Genomic DNA, 14,685 nt, shown 5'->3' with positions numbered 1-14,685 from the left:
TAATACTAGATTTATGCCCCGAAGTCAGATCAAAAACTATCCACAATATCCTCAAAAGGGAATAATGGGTAATCAGCACGGTGGCACAGTGGTTAGCTCTGCTGCCTCACAGCTCCAGGGTCCCGGGTTCAATTCCGGCCTCAGGTGACTGTGTGGAGTTTGCACGTTCTCCTCGTGTCTGCGTGGGTTTGCTCTGGTTTCCTCCCACAGTCCAAAGACTTGCACGTTAGGTGGATTGGCCACAATTGGCCCTTAGTGTCCAAAAGGTTAGGTGGGGTTACGGGGATAGGGTGGAGGTGTGGGATTAAGTAGGGTGCTCTTTCCAAGGTCCAGTGCAGACTCGATGGGCCGAATGGACTCCTTCTGTATTGTAAATTCTATGGGGGGAAGAAAGTCATCTATCTTAGTTAGTAATATGTACCCCTTAATGTTGCAATAATTCCTGGTTATCCGCAAAACCGGTCTTATAGTTGCGCCATAATGACACCACAAATTTTATCTTTTAGCATTCACACCAGGAGATATTTTGAACTTAGTATTCTCACAGGAAGCCTGTAATGCACTGGTAAAGCAAAGGCTGGGAATGACAAACAGAAATTGCACAAGCACATTCTAACTAAACATCCTCTCAACTGTCTACAGGAAGCAGTACAATGGGTCACACCATGCCTTTTGTTTTAAGCAACGCTGGTGTACATAAAAATGTTTTAAAAACCTATACGGGGGGAGATTGGTAGTGGGAACATTCTCAGTTTTGCTATAACTCCACTGGGCCACTATCTGAAGACCTGCACATCAGTGACCCAACCACCCCAATCGAATTCTGCTTCTAAACCGTGAATTGCCCCACTTGGGGGCGGGGGAGCAAATCTTGGGAAATTGCTCTCAAGAGTGTGTGGTGTTTTTTTCCCCCCTGCTGTTAAAAGGGAGACTATAGTGTTGGGATGTCAATGAAAAACAATTCCCCCAGAACCTTCCATTGGCTGAAGGGGAAAAGACTAGCACAATAACATGGCACTTAATCAAATAAAAATCACCCAGCAGTGAATTTTGACATTGAATGTGTTTCTAAAGCAACGGCAGGGGAGGGAATAAAGGCTTCAAGCCGCTTGTCGTTCGTATTTAAACATGCTAATCGACAGATAATCAGCACTTTAGTAATGTTTGTAAGTGGAGAAAAAACTGGGAGGGTGACACGCTTTTAAAAATACAATCAATCCACTGGCTGGTGATTCGGTGACGTTGGAGCCGCAGCTTGAAGTACCAGCTCCATGTTTGCAGTTTGCTCACTGGCTGCTGAAAGGTTCACGAGGAGTCGCTAAGATTTCGGTGCTAATCCCCTTGAAACCGCTTAAGAAACTGACGAATTCGGCCGGGCATTTCTCTTTGTAGATCAGCTTGTGGTAGCGGCATTAACGTGTCCCTTGTGCTTGTTTACTTTGCGCTCCTTTATAGGAGAGGGGGGGAAATCAAATCCAAAAATGTCTGTGGAAGAAGTCAAAGAGCCTCAACAACAGGAGCCTCAGCCAGAAGCCAAGGAGCCGGAGCCGGCGATCTCTTACAAAGCCATTGTGCTGACTGGCTTCGGGGGCTATGATAAACTGAAGGTGGAGGTCAAGAAAGATCTCCCCACTCCCAAATCAGGTGAAATCCTCATCCGAGTCAAGGCTTGCGGCTTGAATTTTGCCGATTTGATGGCCAGGCAGGGTCTGTACGATAGACTGCCGTCTTCTCCCCCATTGATTCCGGGCATGGAGTGCTCGGGGGTCGTGGAAGTGATTGGGGACGATGTGACCGACAGAAAGGTAAGGCGCTGTGCTCCCTGCAAACTGTTGATTCTCCTTTTACCCACCCCCACCCCCTCAAAAAAAAATGTCTGCATGGCTGGGATATCAAAGCCACCGCCCAAATCTTCCCGAAGACAACAGTGTTGGGGCTGGGCATGAGTAATGATCAAGGTCTCTGAACCCAATCGAAGAGCGGGTCTGGGGTGTTTTGTCCCGTTTTATTGTGGGGTTGAGCGGGTAAAGGCTCCCCTCACTGCCCCGGTTGTGGAAGCTCCCGCTGCTGTGCTCCGTGTGATTGTGGCTCTGGGCTTCCCTCACCAGATTCCTCTGGATTGTCTTCAGGGAAAAATTGCCAGCAGAATAACGGGCATGTTGTCTCCACACCCTGTTACACACTACACCACTGAAGAACTCCCAGAGTTCTTTATTTTATATATACATGGACGTTTGAACACTTGTAACATGGATCGCCATATGTCTAAAGGGGATTTGGAAAATGATGCCACTCCCATCATTTCCCTTTTGTTGAATAAAAATGGGAAGAAGCCGCTCTTTGGGTTCGCTATGTGCAATTTGACTTTTTTTTTGGAGGGGGGATATAATTTTGAGGAGAAAATATTCTTTATACTGAAGTAAAAGGCTTTAGTAGCATTCACTATTGGTTTGCTTTTTTTGGTTCCTGTGACTATTTGTCACGGTGTTATTGCCATATTAACTGAATATTAATTTACCATGGCTTCTTCTGTTAACACCAAACGTTAAGATGCTCTTAATTTTAAATGTAGTGTTTAATTCTCTGGTTGCAGGGATTGAATAATTGGGGATTAAGAGTTGGTCAGTGTCTTTCTCTTCCCCCCCCCCCCCCCCCCCTGCAGTGGGAGGTGCTAAGTGACTAGCATCTACCCTGTTGTCTGGGCACTCCCTGCAGCAATGCAGTTAAGACATTGGGCACTTTCCATTGTTTCCTATAAGAATAACAATAATTTTTTTTTAAAGGGTGCCCCGTCCCTTTGACTTTATTGTGCTGGTTCCTTCATAGTACTCAGTACCCCAGGGGTAGCTTCATTCATAAGGCTCGTGGCAGCTATTTGTACAGTGCCTTAATGTTTTGAGATGCTTCAGGGACCTGATCACACCAAATGACTTAATGAGCAACTAAGAGGAGAGACCCAAGACTTCAGCCAGAGTGGTGGGTTATGGTTGGAGGAGGAATTCCAAAATCTCTGGGGGGCTAAACCATGAAGCGGGGTCACCAGTGATGGGGGTAGGGTGGTTGTCTGGCTGAGTTCTGAGGATTGTGAGACTAGAGGAGTAGATGGGCGATGTTATCAAGGATTAGAATTCTAAATTGGGAGGTTAGCACAGATGAGTGGTTGAGATGGAGACATGGTTTTGGGATGGAATACAGGCAGCAGAGTTGCTGACTGTTGAGGTGTTGGCAATAGTTGAACTGGGGAAGGATAGTTGGCCATGCTTGAAGCAAGAGTAAATGAGTAACAGTAACCTGGCTAAAGTTTCTCTCCCTTTCCCACCAGGACTCAACCTAGATGCTAAGAGCAATTTTATGGCTAAGCAAATGGTGAGCTGAGATTGTGTCTCAAATCGACCCCTATTACATCTGCATCTGTGAAAGAGGAATCCAAATCTTGTTCAAGAAGGGGAATTGCATGCTTCATGGGCAATTGTAGTGCCATCCTTGAGGGAACTATTGCAGATAAAATAATTTATATGGAAAACATCTGGCCTTTTTGGACAGTTTACCTCAACTGATCAAAAATGAGGAATGGAGAGTATCTGGTCCATCAGTGTCCATTGTTGCATTCAGTGTATGACTTGATGCCCATCTGCCCTACCCCAATTGCTTCACATATACACTTAATTGCCTGAGATGGGTAAGAAAACCATGATGGCAAGAAACTGAGAAGTGCCCCCTTTTTTTAAATATAAATTTAGTACCCAATTCATTTTTTCCAATAAAGGGGCAATTTAGCATGGCCAATTCACCTACCCTGCACATCTTTGGGTTGTGGGGGTGAAACCCACGCAAAGACTGAGAATGTGCAAACTCCACATGGACAGTGACCCAGAGCCAGGATCGAACGAGGCACCTCGCCACCGTGAGGCAGCAGCACTAACCGCTGCACCACCGTGCTGCCCTAAGTACCCCTTCTTGACTCTTGAAGATGATCAAACAAGTTCCAAGGTTTAGGAGATTTGTGAAATAAACACTCTACCATAGGTAATTCTTCACATTCTGGAACTCCTATCCCCCTTTTTCAAATCCCAATTGTAAATATCTAGTGTTTGAGCGATTGCAGAGAAGATTTTCTTGATTGAAGTGGATTTTGGGCAATAGCATTTGACAATTAATGCAGAGAAAATTGCCATCAGATGGCCGGTATTATTTCTAGTCCTTGTGATGCACGGACTGAGTCGAGTATCAATGATTTGCACAGTACATTATATATGCTAATTGAGAAGTATATCATCTTGAGGTGGATCATGGTTATGATGGTAAAAGTATACCGTTTGTAAAGGAGAAAATTGAAAATGATGAAACATCTTGGGAAAACTACAATAAATTATGTTGCCTAATCCATAAAAAGCTTGTGGGTGAGGATGAGTCATGGGAAAATGTATTGATTTTTTTCATTTCTTAAGATGGCAGATACTATTGGGTTACCAGAGAAACGGAGGCAGAAAATTGTTCAACCTTTGTGAACTTGTCAATGAAATGATTATTGGTAAAGCTAGGAGCAATTGTGTGATCACCAAGTTTTAAGTCGAAGATTCAGTGGCCTAATGGAAGTGATGCATTAGTGAAACCAAATGTGCTATATTGGTCATCACTGATGATAAAGGCAGCAGAAAGGGTTCAGTGAGATTGTTCAGACATTGCAAAGCCATTTAAAAGGGGCAGAGAAACCATGGGGATATATGATCGTTTCAAATCAGTTGTGCAGTGGATGAAGAAATTATTCAAGATTTTCTACTTGGAAGATGCATGAGGACCTGAAAATAAAACCCTGCGAACAATATAATTCACTAGTTGTTTCAGCAGTGCCTAATTAAGTAAAACTGCTAATTTCAAGTAGGTTCTATGAATTTTCTTTTTGCAAGATTATGATTAAATGAAAGTTACATTAGTTACGTAAAACAAATGTAATTTTTCCTAAACAAAAAAATCAGTCCAAATGCACCAGTCATTATTGCAGATTTGTTCCTGTGACCAGATGCTAGATTTGGAAGAAATCTCCAAGTTTAAAGTGGTATAGTGTCAGCATCACTAAACATCTATGAACTTCTTGTGAGAGTGCTTTGGGTGCAGCTGCCTGGGGGGAGGGGAAGGAGAAAAAGAAAAGGGCTTTTCTTTTTTCAGTAACACATTTGCTGCTCCAGGATACTCCTGAATTGATTGATATGAATTTGCCATTTTGGGGATGGGAGTTCAGTGGTGTAAGAGAGATTCTCTTAACTTCCTTCTGTGTAGTCTTGTCTGAGATTAGCCGTGTGGAAGAAATCATTGCGGAATGGGCAACTGCATCTGATCACTCTAGACTATTGGTTTATTAACATGCTGTAGCTGGGCAATCGGGGTTACAATTGTAGCAAACTTGACACTAGTCTTAATTCTGTTTTTTTTTTTTTAATTTGCTTCCATTGGGTGCTATTGGATGTGTTTTCATCTGTAACAATCCATAATGACGTCCCAGTAGAACAGATGAACTTGCTTGGATTATCTTTTCAAAGCACAATTTGCACATATTACGTGTCTCTTAATTACAGATAAGTGCTCCTTTTCCTTTATGATGTCAGTGGGTTTCCCCATTGGCATCAAATAGAGAAAACTTAAACTAAACGCTCTTAGGGGAACAACTAATAAGTATTCAAACTAAGCCACTGTTTTAAAACCTAAGCAAAAATAAGCTTTTAAATCCTTTTTTGTGTTCAGTTGGGTGTGGCCTGTGGAGGCAGTCACGTGGCTGCACATACCTGCCTAGGTGGCTCTGGCAAAAGAGCATGTGGTGTTCACAGTACCATGAAGACCTTCTGTGACAAGTGGGCTGAAGACCTTCTGTGATAAGTGGGCATTGCAGAGGCTGGAGGACATAAGTTACTATTGTCGCTGATCAGAATATGTGCTTTTTCTGTCAAATATTTAAACCGAAATATATCCAAATGCCACAGAATCCCACAAGGGGGGGAAAAAATGGGCTGCTTTAGCTCAGTGGCTAGACAGCTGGTTTGTGATGCAGAACAAGGCCAGCAGTGTGGGTTCAATTCCTGTACCAGCTTACCCGAACAGGTGCCGGAATGTGGCGTGTAGGGGCTTTTCAGTGTCTTCATAGTTGTAACAATAAAAGCTTATGGGGCTGGTTTAGCTCAGTGGGCTAAACAGCTGGCTTGCAATGCAGAACAAGGCCAGCAGCGCAGGTTCAATTTTGGTACCGGCCTCCCCCGAACAGGTGCCGGAATGTGGCGACTAGGGGCTTTTCACAGTGACTTCATTGAAGCCGACTTGTGACGATGACTATTATATTAGAAGGGTGAAAGGTTGTCAAATATACTGGAACCTCATTTCTTGCACCTAACACTAAGCAGGAGTAGTCCAGGAAATGACCATTTATCTTCTTTATCTTTCTCTTTACCTTTCACCTCCACTTGGACTGTTTTCCTTGTCGTTTTTAGCTGATCTTCTGGAACATTGGTCAAGGATAATTAGAACTCTGTACTGCAGTTTTACTATTTAGCAGTTAGCCTCGCGTGCTGTTTTTATTTTGGTAATTGACCTGAAATGGACCCTGAACAGTTGTTAAATGGCAGTGTGTAGATTGCTGTATTGTTGGGAGGGAGTGAAAGAAGTGTTAATACCCCCAATGACTAACATGCTCACTATATAGAGTAAACTTGGAAAATACTTCCCAATTGGCTCAACGTATAAAATGAGAACTTTTTTTATAGTAAGTTGTAAGCAGTAGTCAAACATCTGGGGTCAGAAATGAACAATAACTTACAATGAATGCTGTGCTGAATTGTTGCCTGCTGTTTCAAAGCTAAGTCTGTGACTGTGCTTCTTTTTAAGGTTGGCGACAATGTGATTGTAATGAACAGAGCGGGGCTTTGGTCGGAGATGGTTGTGATTCCAGTCAGTCATACCTTCCTGATGCCTGATGGGATGAGTTTTGAAGAGGCTGCTGCTATCTCTGTCAATTATGTCACTGCATATATGATGATCTATGACTTTGCAAATCTGCGTCCAAACCAGAGCATCCTCGTCCACATGGCAGCTGGTAAGTCATCTTGATCTTTCTTTGCTTACCTTCTATATATGAGAGTGCACAACACTGAAACCTGTCATTTTGAACTGAATTACTTGTAAGCAGGCACCACTTGACTCCAGAAGGCATTACATTTTGTAATTAAACCTGCCAAGGAAGGTGCAGTATCTGAACTGCTAATTTGGATTTTGGTCAGTACACTCATTTCCCCCAATATAACTTCTACCATTTGGGATATGAGCAACAGGAATACATTGTTTCACTAACAATACCTTATTCATAATTAATATATTTGCCTTTGTGCCACGAGATACCGGGTTCACCTTAAGATGTCTTTTTGTATGATGTGTGCGCATTGGAGGCACCCGTCTGGCACTAAAATAAGTGTTAATTCTGTTGTACCTTGTAATGCTGCAGCTTTGGCCAGTAAATTGCCACATGCAATTCTGTTATGGAGGCAATAGGGCAGCAGGTTTGTGCACATGGCCCCACAAACCGCAACTTTCATGAAAGGAGTGTTCTGTTGCTGGAGTCGGTTCATTGGATTTTGTATATTTGGGTTTAGTATATTTGGGTTTATTGTGTGACCTGAAATATGGCAGTTTGCAGGGCATGAAGGTGAAGTATAAAGTGGAACATGAGCCATCATGTTTTTGATTTGGGTGGACAGGGGGTGGCATGTATCCATGTTGGTACTTTAGTGAAGAATTGGTATCACAAAACGGCTTTGCAAAAACCAGCAATGAGAATTGTGGTCAAATATTAGATTCAGTTAGGCATAGCATTTTAACATGGGTGTCTTTCCCCTTTGAACTAAAATTCTTGCACATCAGGTGTGGATACAAAGTAAAAAGTTCAGTTTTTATAAATGTTTAACAGCATCTGTTTGTGATAACATCTGTCTCTTTTTTTTTGACCTCCAGAGTGAAATTGTGTAATATCAGACTTGTCTAAATTTACAAGTGTACTGTTTTTAAGATCACTATGCTCTGGTGAATGTCAGTGACAGTTTGCCACACGATCCCCTCCCCCTGCTCTACATTGTTCAAATTAGGGTGTGGTTCTGAAGACCATGGGGAGATCCTATGCATTAATGTTTCTCCTCCACAGATGTTAACAGCTTCCACCATTTTGTTTTGCATATTGATGTTTAATGGAGACGGTAGAACTCACATGATCCTTCCGAATTCTCCATATCCCAATGTTTTTCCAACTATTTTTTGCAAGTGTAGTTATCTTTCCTAATGCTGCAGCAAACCTGTATGAAGCAAGGTCCCACAAACGGGAGGTTTTTTGGAAAATATTTTATCATAAAATAGGCAGCACTGTGGTTGGCCTGCAGAGGACTCCACACCTCCTTGTCCAGCATGGGCCCCAACACCTCTCATTCAGCCTTCAAACGCCTCCAAAATCGCACATCGCAAAAGGGAAAGATGCCATCGGCTGTAAACTGGACCCTCTGCACGAACCAGACTCCATCCACATCCAGGTAGAGCCTGTGTCTCTACACCACCTGTGTTGGCAACCCAGTAGTAAAACATCAAATTTGGTAGCGCAAACCCTACTGACTGTCTCTCCTTCTGTAGGACCTCCCTCCGAATCCTCATGGTTTTCCCTGCCCATATGAAACCTGATATAAGCTGCGAAAATGCCTGAAAAAGACTTTGGTAGGAATACCAGCAGATGCTGAAACAAATTGAACCTGTCCCATGAAGGACCATGGCAGGCTGCCCACCTTTTCAGGTCCACCTTGACCCTCCCCACTTGGATGGTTTAATTAAATTTATGGAGCCGCACCCAATCTCGAGCCACCTGGATGCCCAAATATCAAAAGCTAGTCCCAGCAAAGCAGAAAGGCAACTCTTTATTTTTTTAAGTTTATTCAACCACTCCTTGTAGCTAATGCCCTCCATGCCAGGCAACATCCTGGTAAATCTCTTCTGCACCCTCTCTAAAACCTCTGCATCCTTCTGGTCATGTGGCAACCAGAATTGAACACTGTACTCCACCTGTTGCCCCTTTCAGTGACCTGTACACCTAGATCTCTCTGACTTTCAATATTCTTGAGGGTTCTACCGTTCTCTGTATATTCCCTACCTGCATTAGACCTTCCAAAATGCATTGCCTCCAATTTGTCTGGATTAAACGCCATCTGCCATCTCTCTGCCCCCAAGTCTCCAATTATCTAAATCCTGCTGTATCCTCTGACAGTCCTCATCGCTATCCGCAATTCCACTAACCTTTGTATTGTCTGCAAACTTGCTAATCAGAAACTTACGACGAGATTACTGACTTTCTCCCCATACTCGTTTACCATCCCTTTCAACCGCTTCAGCTGGTGCACTGCCCTGTCTGTAGCCAGCAGGTCAAATTGCATTTGCAGCTTTTTCCTGCGTGCCAATAGTTTTGGAGTTGTGTTGCTCGTATACCCACAGTCCACTCCAGGATCCTCTCCTCTGTCACTCCTCTTGGCCTCTCCATCCACATGTGCCATGTACAATATGATCTCCCCTCTAATCACCACCCTGAACACCTCTCTAAAAGTAGAGGGCGAGTCTGTCCCATTAAACTCTGCATATTCCCTTCTGGCTTGAGACCTTCCCATAGAACTCGAGAGCTGGTAACCTCCATCGTGTGTGCTGCATCCAACCTGCCTCTAACATCAGATCCACCAGGTACAGAGCAAGGTCAGAAATGACCACTGTCAAATATTCCGCCTTTTTCATGAGGGAAAAGAGTTCTACCCGTGGCAAATATATCCTCTAGTACACCTTGTGCATCAACCCCTGCATACCTAAATCCGGTTTTGCGGCCAGAAACCACCTTATAAACTTGACATTGTCCCAATTCTGGGTGTATACACATTCACTAACACCACTGTCTTCCCCTCCTCCAATGTGCCGCACCCATCATTTACAAAGCTCCCTCCCGATCAGCCAATACATTCCCTGCCTGGAAATGGACCCTTTCAGTTGAATATGAATGAAAGACCTGGCTCACCCAGGCATTTTGCAACCTTCTGCATAGTAGTGCTGGTTAGGGGCAAATCTAGGATGAACAGGAAATATCCCCGGTGCTTCAGTAGTGATAATCTTTATAATAGAGGGTAGTTGAAGCCTCTGACTGCAACAAAAACATACCACTTCAGGATGTCAATCAAAGTTGACACTCGGGTGACCAAAAGCTTACTGTGTGGTAAGGGGTGTCTTGGCAGAGGTTTAAAGAAATTCTGGAGCTCTACTAAAGCAGCTGAAGGAATGGCTTCAAAATCATGGTGTATAAGGATCGGCTTACTTCCCAACAATCTTTTCAAATAGGTTTTTCAGGGTGGCATGGTGCAGTGGTTAGCACTGCAGCCTCATGGCATTGAGGACCCTGGTTTGATCCCAGTCCTGGGTCACTCTGTGGAGTTTGCGCACTCATGTCTGCGTGGGGGAAAGAGAAATAATTGGGTACTCTAAATTTATTTCTTCAAAATCTGGGTTTTTCATTTCACAAGTTTGGTTCTAAAAAATTTCCGGAGCTTGCATAGTGAATGGATTCCTTCTTTTCTTTATTAGAAGTACCTTCCACTTGCTTGCAGTTCCAAAGGGAATATAGCCAAAACATTTATCTGATTATCCCTAAAATACAGTTTCAAGTTGTTTTCATTTTGATTCCTGCTTTGTACTACATTAACTTTAAGTTGGCACTATAGTGGCCTGCTATTCCCTGGGATAAGGAACAAGTAGTGGGATCCAGTTGTCTCCTGTCAATGGACTAATCTATTGGAATACATGTGGAGATACTGGGGTGGGCACAGTAAGAAGTCTGACCTGGTGTTGTGTAAGACTACTTACTATTTGAATACTTAATTACTGCATGATCAGATCAAGTGCCATTCTCAGTTCACTGTCACCCACAGAATTGCTATACTAATGGAAGACAACAGATAAGGTGGAGCCAGGTAAAAAAGCTTCATGGTGGATGGAAATATGATAGAATTTCCTTGTATGTCACCACTTCCGAGTGTCGTCTTTGATACAATCTGACAACACTGGGATCATTGCAGGTCTAGATTACTCAGATTTAATGAAGACATGGGGTGCGGTTCTCTGGTCGCCTTGCGCTCGGGATATTACACAATGCAGCCAAGAATCTCAAGCCCTCTTGTGGGATTCGCCCAAGTTCTCCCGCAGGTGTTGGATTCGGAACTCTGCCCAAATGAATGACGCCTGCGGACGTAGGTCTAAATCTACTCCAATGTCCACTGGCCTCCCCAGGGAGGCTGCAGCTTGGCACCAATCAGTGCTGGTCCACAAGAACTAAGGTGGCGGGGCGGGGGGGGGGGGGGGGGGGGGGGGGGGGTCTCCTGGGCCTTCGGAGACCTCTTGGTGGTCAGTATCCGTGCAGGTTGGCTTCCTGGCCCCCCTCCTGGAATGTGGCCACCCTTGCACTACCTGGGTGGCAGTGCAAGGGTGACTGGTGTTGGGGTAGCATGCCAAGAATCGGGGTCTGGGGGGGGGGGGGGGGGGGCATGCCCATGAAAGGAGGTGAGGAGGTTAACTGGTGGGGTTGTTCAGGGCAGGTAAGAAGTGGCCTCTGGGCGAGGGGACCCATAGCAGGGTGTCCTCACTGGGGTAGTGCAGTGTGGAGGACCCACAAGCTCCCTTCGGAGCTTGAATCCTCCTTTCAAAATGGCGGCCTGAGTTCAGCTCCTCAGTGCTTTCTTAAAAAAAAGAGAGAGAAAAATCCTAATTGCTGGCAGAGCTGGCGGGAAAACTCCCTGGAAAACCTGCCACGAATTAACTTAGAAATTTTTTGGGAGAAGAGATTTTTTGGAAGACGCCCATGGTCCTTTGACCTGTTCCTGGAGAGAATATTCCATTAAACTGAATGCCTTGTGGAATTTGTTTAGTATACGCTTGTGTACATGCAACTTTAACTTGGGAAGCAAATATTTTGAACTGACTTAATTTTAAATTTTTAGAAGGCCAGTAGCATTTGTTGTAAAGTAATGGATTTATGGTATGTTGGAATGTTTGATTTTAAGAAAATTCTTGGGTATATGCCATTAAGGAAAAAGACTGCAGCCTTCCTTGAACAAATGGCTCTTCCAGAAGGCAGTTCAAGGCCGTGTTACAGATAGTTTTCAACATGGAAAAAAAATTACTTGGCAAATCCTTGTATGGGTGGGAGGGGATTTAAACAGAGTTCAGAAATTTCCTTCATGTACTTGTGATGGCTTTTTTTTTGCTCCGGGATGGTAGTGGGTGAGAATGGACTTTCAGTGCCTTTTTTCTGTCAATATCCATCCAAGCACGATCATGGTAGTGCAGTCACTTTTTAAAAAAATGTTTTTATTCTCCATTTTCCTTCAAAATTTACACCTCACCCGCAGACGGTAAACGGTAACAAATACCAAATCAACCCCCTTAACAAGAACAACGATCCCATCCTCCCACCACCCCAAACAACGGCCCACCTGTCAATATATGCATCCAATAAAACAAACCCTCCCACGGTGGAAACAAAGGAGAAAAAGAATAAGGAATTCGGGACCGCCCATAGTCACCATTAACCTATAAGAGTCCGCTACTACCCCTCCCCTACACTCGATGCCATCCAACCTCTGAAAGAGTACCATACATGATACCCAAGAGTTGTAAACACCCCTTCCCCCTCCACTGCCTCTTTTAAACCCCCCCAACCTTGGCTCCTTCCCCCCCCCCCGCCCAACTTTCCACCCTGGCTAGACCCCTCAGATCCTGTTCTGCCAGGCTCCGATGGCTGCAGCCACACCCCCCACTTCACTCCTGTTCACTGGCTGGCTTAAACCGGCCAGCATGGAGGCCCCCGCCCGGGTCTCTTTCCCCTTTGCCCGGCCCTAGGAAAGCCCAGAAATTCCCTTTTTAGCACTCCAACCCCGCATATCTACCTACACCCCAAAGAGCCCTCATTTTGAGTGAAAGTCCCATCACTTCCCTTGTCCAAATATATACAACATTGGCTCCTTTAGCCCATACACCCGCACGCAGTGAAACAAAAAAGAAAATAGTGAATAAGTTACATCGGCACATGGCAATTTCTCAGTTCTGCCACAGTCCTTCTGCCTTCGCAAACTCCTCCGCTGCTTCCGCCGTTCCAAAATAAAAGTTCTTGAGCTTGTAAGTCACCCTCAGCTTCACTGGATATACAATGCCGCACTGCACCTTGCTAATGTACAGTGCCCTCTTCACCTGGTTGAAGGCAGCCCGCCTCCTCGCCAGCTCCACCGTAAAGTCCTGGTATACCAGCTCCAGCCCACTGCACCACCTGCTTCTACTTGGCCCAGCACAGGACCTTCTCCTTCACACTGTACCTACGGAAGCAGAGTCACTAACCCTTGGCGGCTCACTCGCCTTTGGTACAGGCCTCCACGACCGATGAGCCTGATCCAGTTCATATCGGGAGGGATCCTCCCCCTCCCCCAATAGTTTTGCCAGCATCGCGGCAAAATACTCAATCAGCCTCGTTCCTTCAACTCCTTCGAGCAGCCCCACAATCCTCAAATTCTGTCGCCTGGATCTGTTTTCCAGGTCTTCCATTTTTCCCCTCGGATCCTTGTTAATCTCCATCACTTCTGCATCTCCTTCCCCCATCGAGGTAAGTTGATCACCGTGCTGCAATAATGTCTCCTCCACTTCCTTCAGCGCCTCCCCTTGCTCCCGCACCTCCACCGCTGTCTTCACTGGGGAAATCGCCTCCTCCACCAGCACACTCAAAACCTCCCTCATCTACTTCCTCATTGTCTCCATGCATTTTGTAAACTGCCTTTCAAATTCTGCAGCCATCACCGTAGTCATTTCTTCAGCCGTAAGCAATGCGGCCTCCCCTGGTGCTCCAGCCTCCATTTTCCATGGTGACCCCACGGTGACCTTTCCAGTCCCCGACGGTGCTTCAGCTGTTTTTTTCGGCCGTTTTTTTGCTCACCCTCTACATTTTCCTTCACTGTGCCTCCTCCCTGCTTTTGCCGCCTCTGTGGACCCTGGGACCGGGCTTAAAGCCCCAAAAATGCAATTCCCCAACGGGAGCCCTCCATTGTGCCATCACCGGAAGTCCCGCCGTCACCGGAAGTCCGTGCAGTCACTTTTTATTAAGTGTTCAATTGGACCCGACGATATCGCGGGCACTGATTTCCCTGATCCTGAAGCGTGATAAGGACCCCTTGCAGTGCTGATCATACAGGCCAATTTCACTGCTGAATGTAGACGCCAAGTTGCTGGCAAAGATCTTGGCCACTAGAATAGAGGACTGGGTGCCGGGGGTGGTACATGAAGATCAGACGGGTTTTGTGAAGGGGAGGCAGCTGAACACTAACGTGCGAAGGCTGCTAAATGTGATAATGATGCCGGCAGCAGAAGGAGAGGCGGAGATTGTGGTGGCATTGGATGCAGAGAAGGCCTTTGACAGGGTTGAGTGGGGGTACTTGTGGGAGGTGTTGGAGGGGTTCGGGGTGGGGTTTATTAAATGGGTGAGGTTGCTGTACGAGGCCCCGATGGCGAGTGTAGCGACAAATGGGAGGAGGTCCGAGTCCCACGGTGGAGCCTGAAGTACGAGGCAGGGGTGCACCCTGTCCCCCTTGCTTTTTGCGTTGGCAA

At 45.3% G+C, this 14,685-nt stretch overlaps 1 protein-coding gene across 1 annotated transcript in view; it reads left to right on the top strand.

Annotated features, from left to right (window-relative positions):
- The first annotated feature begins 1,481 nt into the window (after positions 1-1,481).
- vat1 (vesicle amine transport 1) overlaps positions 1,482-14,685 on the top strand; it is a 43,340-nt gene continuing 30,136 nt past the window's right edge. The window contains exons 1-2 of the mRNA XM_038778961.1: positions 1,482-1,805; positions 6,871-7,078. Of these exons, the coding sequence (XP_038634889.1) occupies positions 1,482-1,805; positions 6,871-7,078 (532 nt within the window). The remainder of the gene's footprint in view (positions 1,806-6,870; positions 7,079-14,685) is intronic.

The sequence above is a fragment of the Scyliorhinus canicula genome, chromosome 19, assembly GCF_902713615.1.
Source record: "Scyliorhinus canicula chromosome 19, sScyCan1.1, whole genome shotgun sequence".
NCBI classification, from domain to species: Eukaryota; Metazoa; Chordata; class Chondrichthyes; order Carcharhiniformes; family Scyliorhinidae; genus Scyliorhinus; species Scyliorhinus canicula.
The sequence above is the reverse complement of the archived record's forward strand: the minus strand, read 5'-3'. Positions and strand labels throughout refer to the sequence as shown.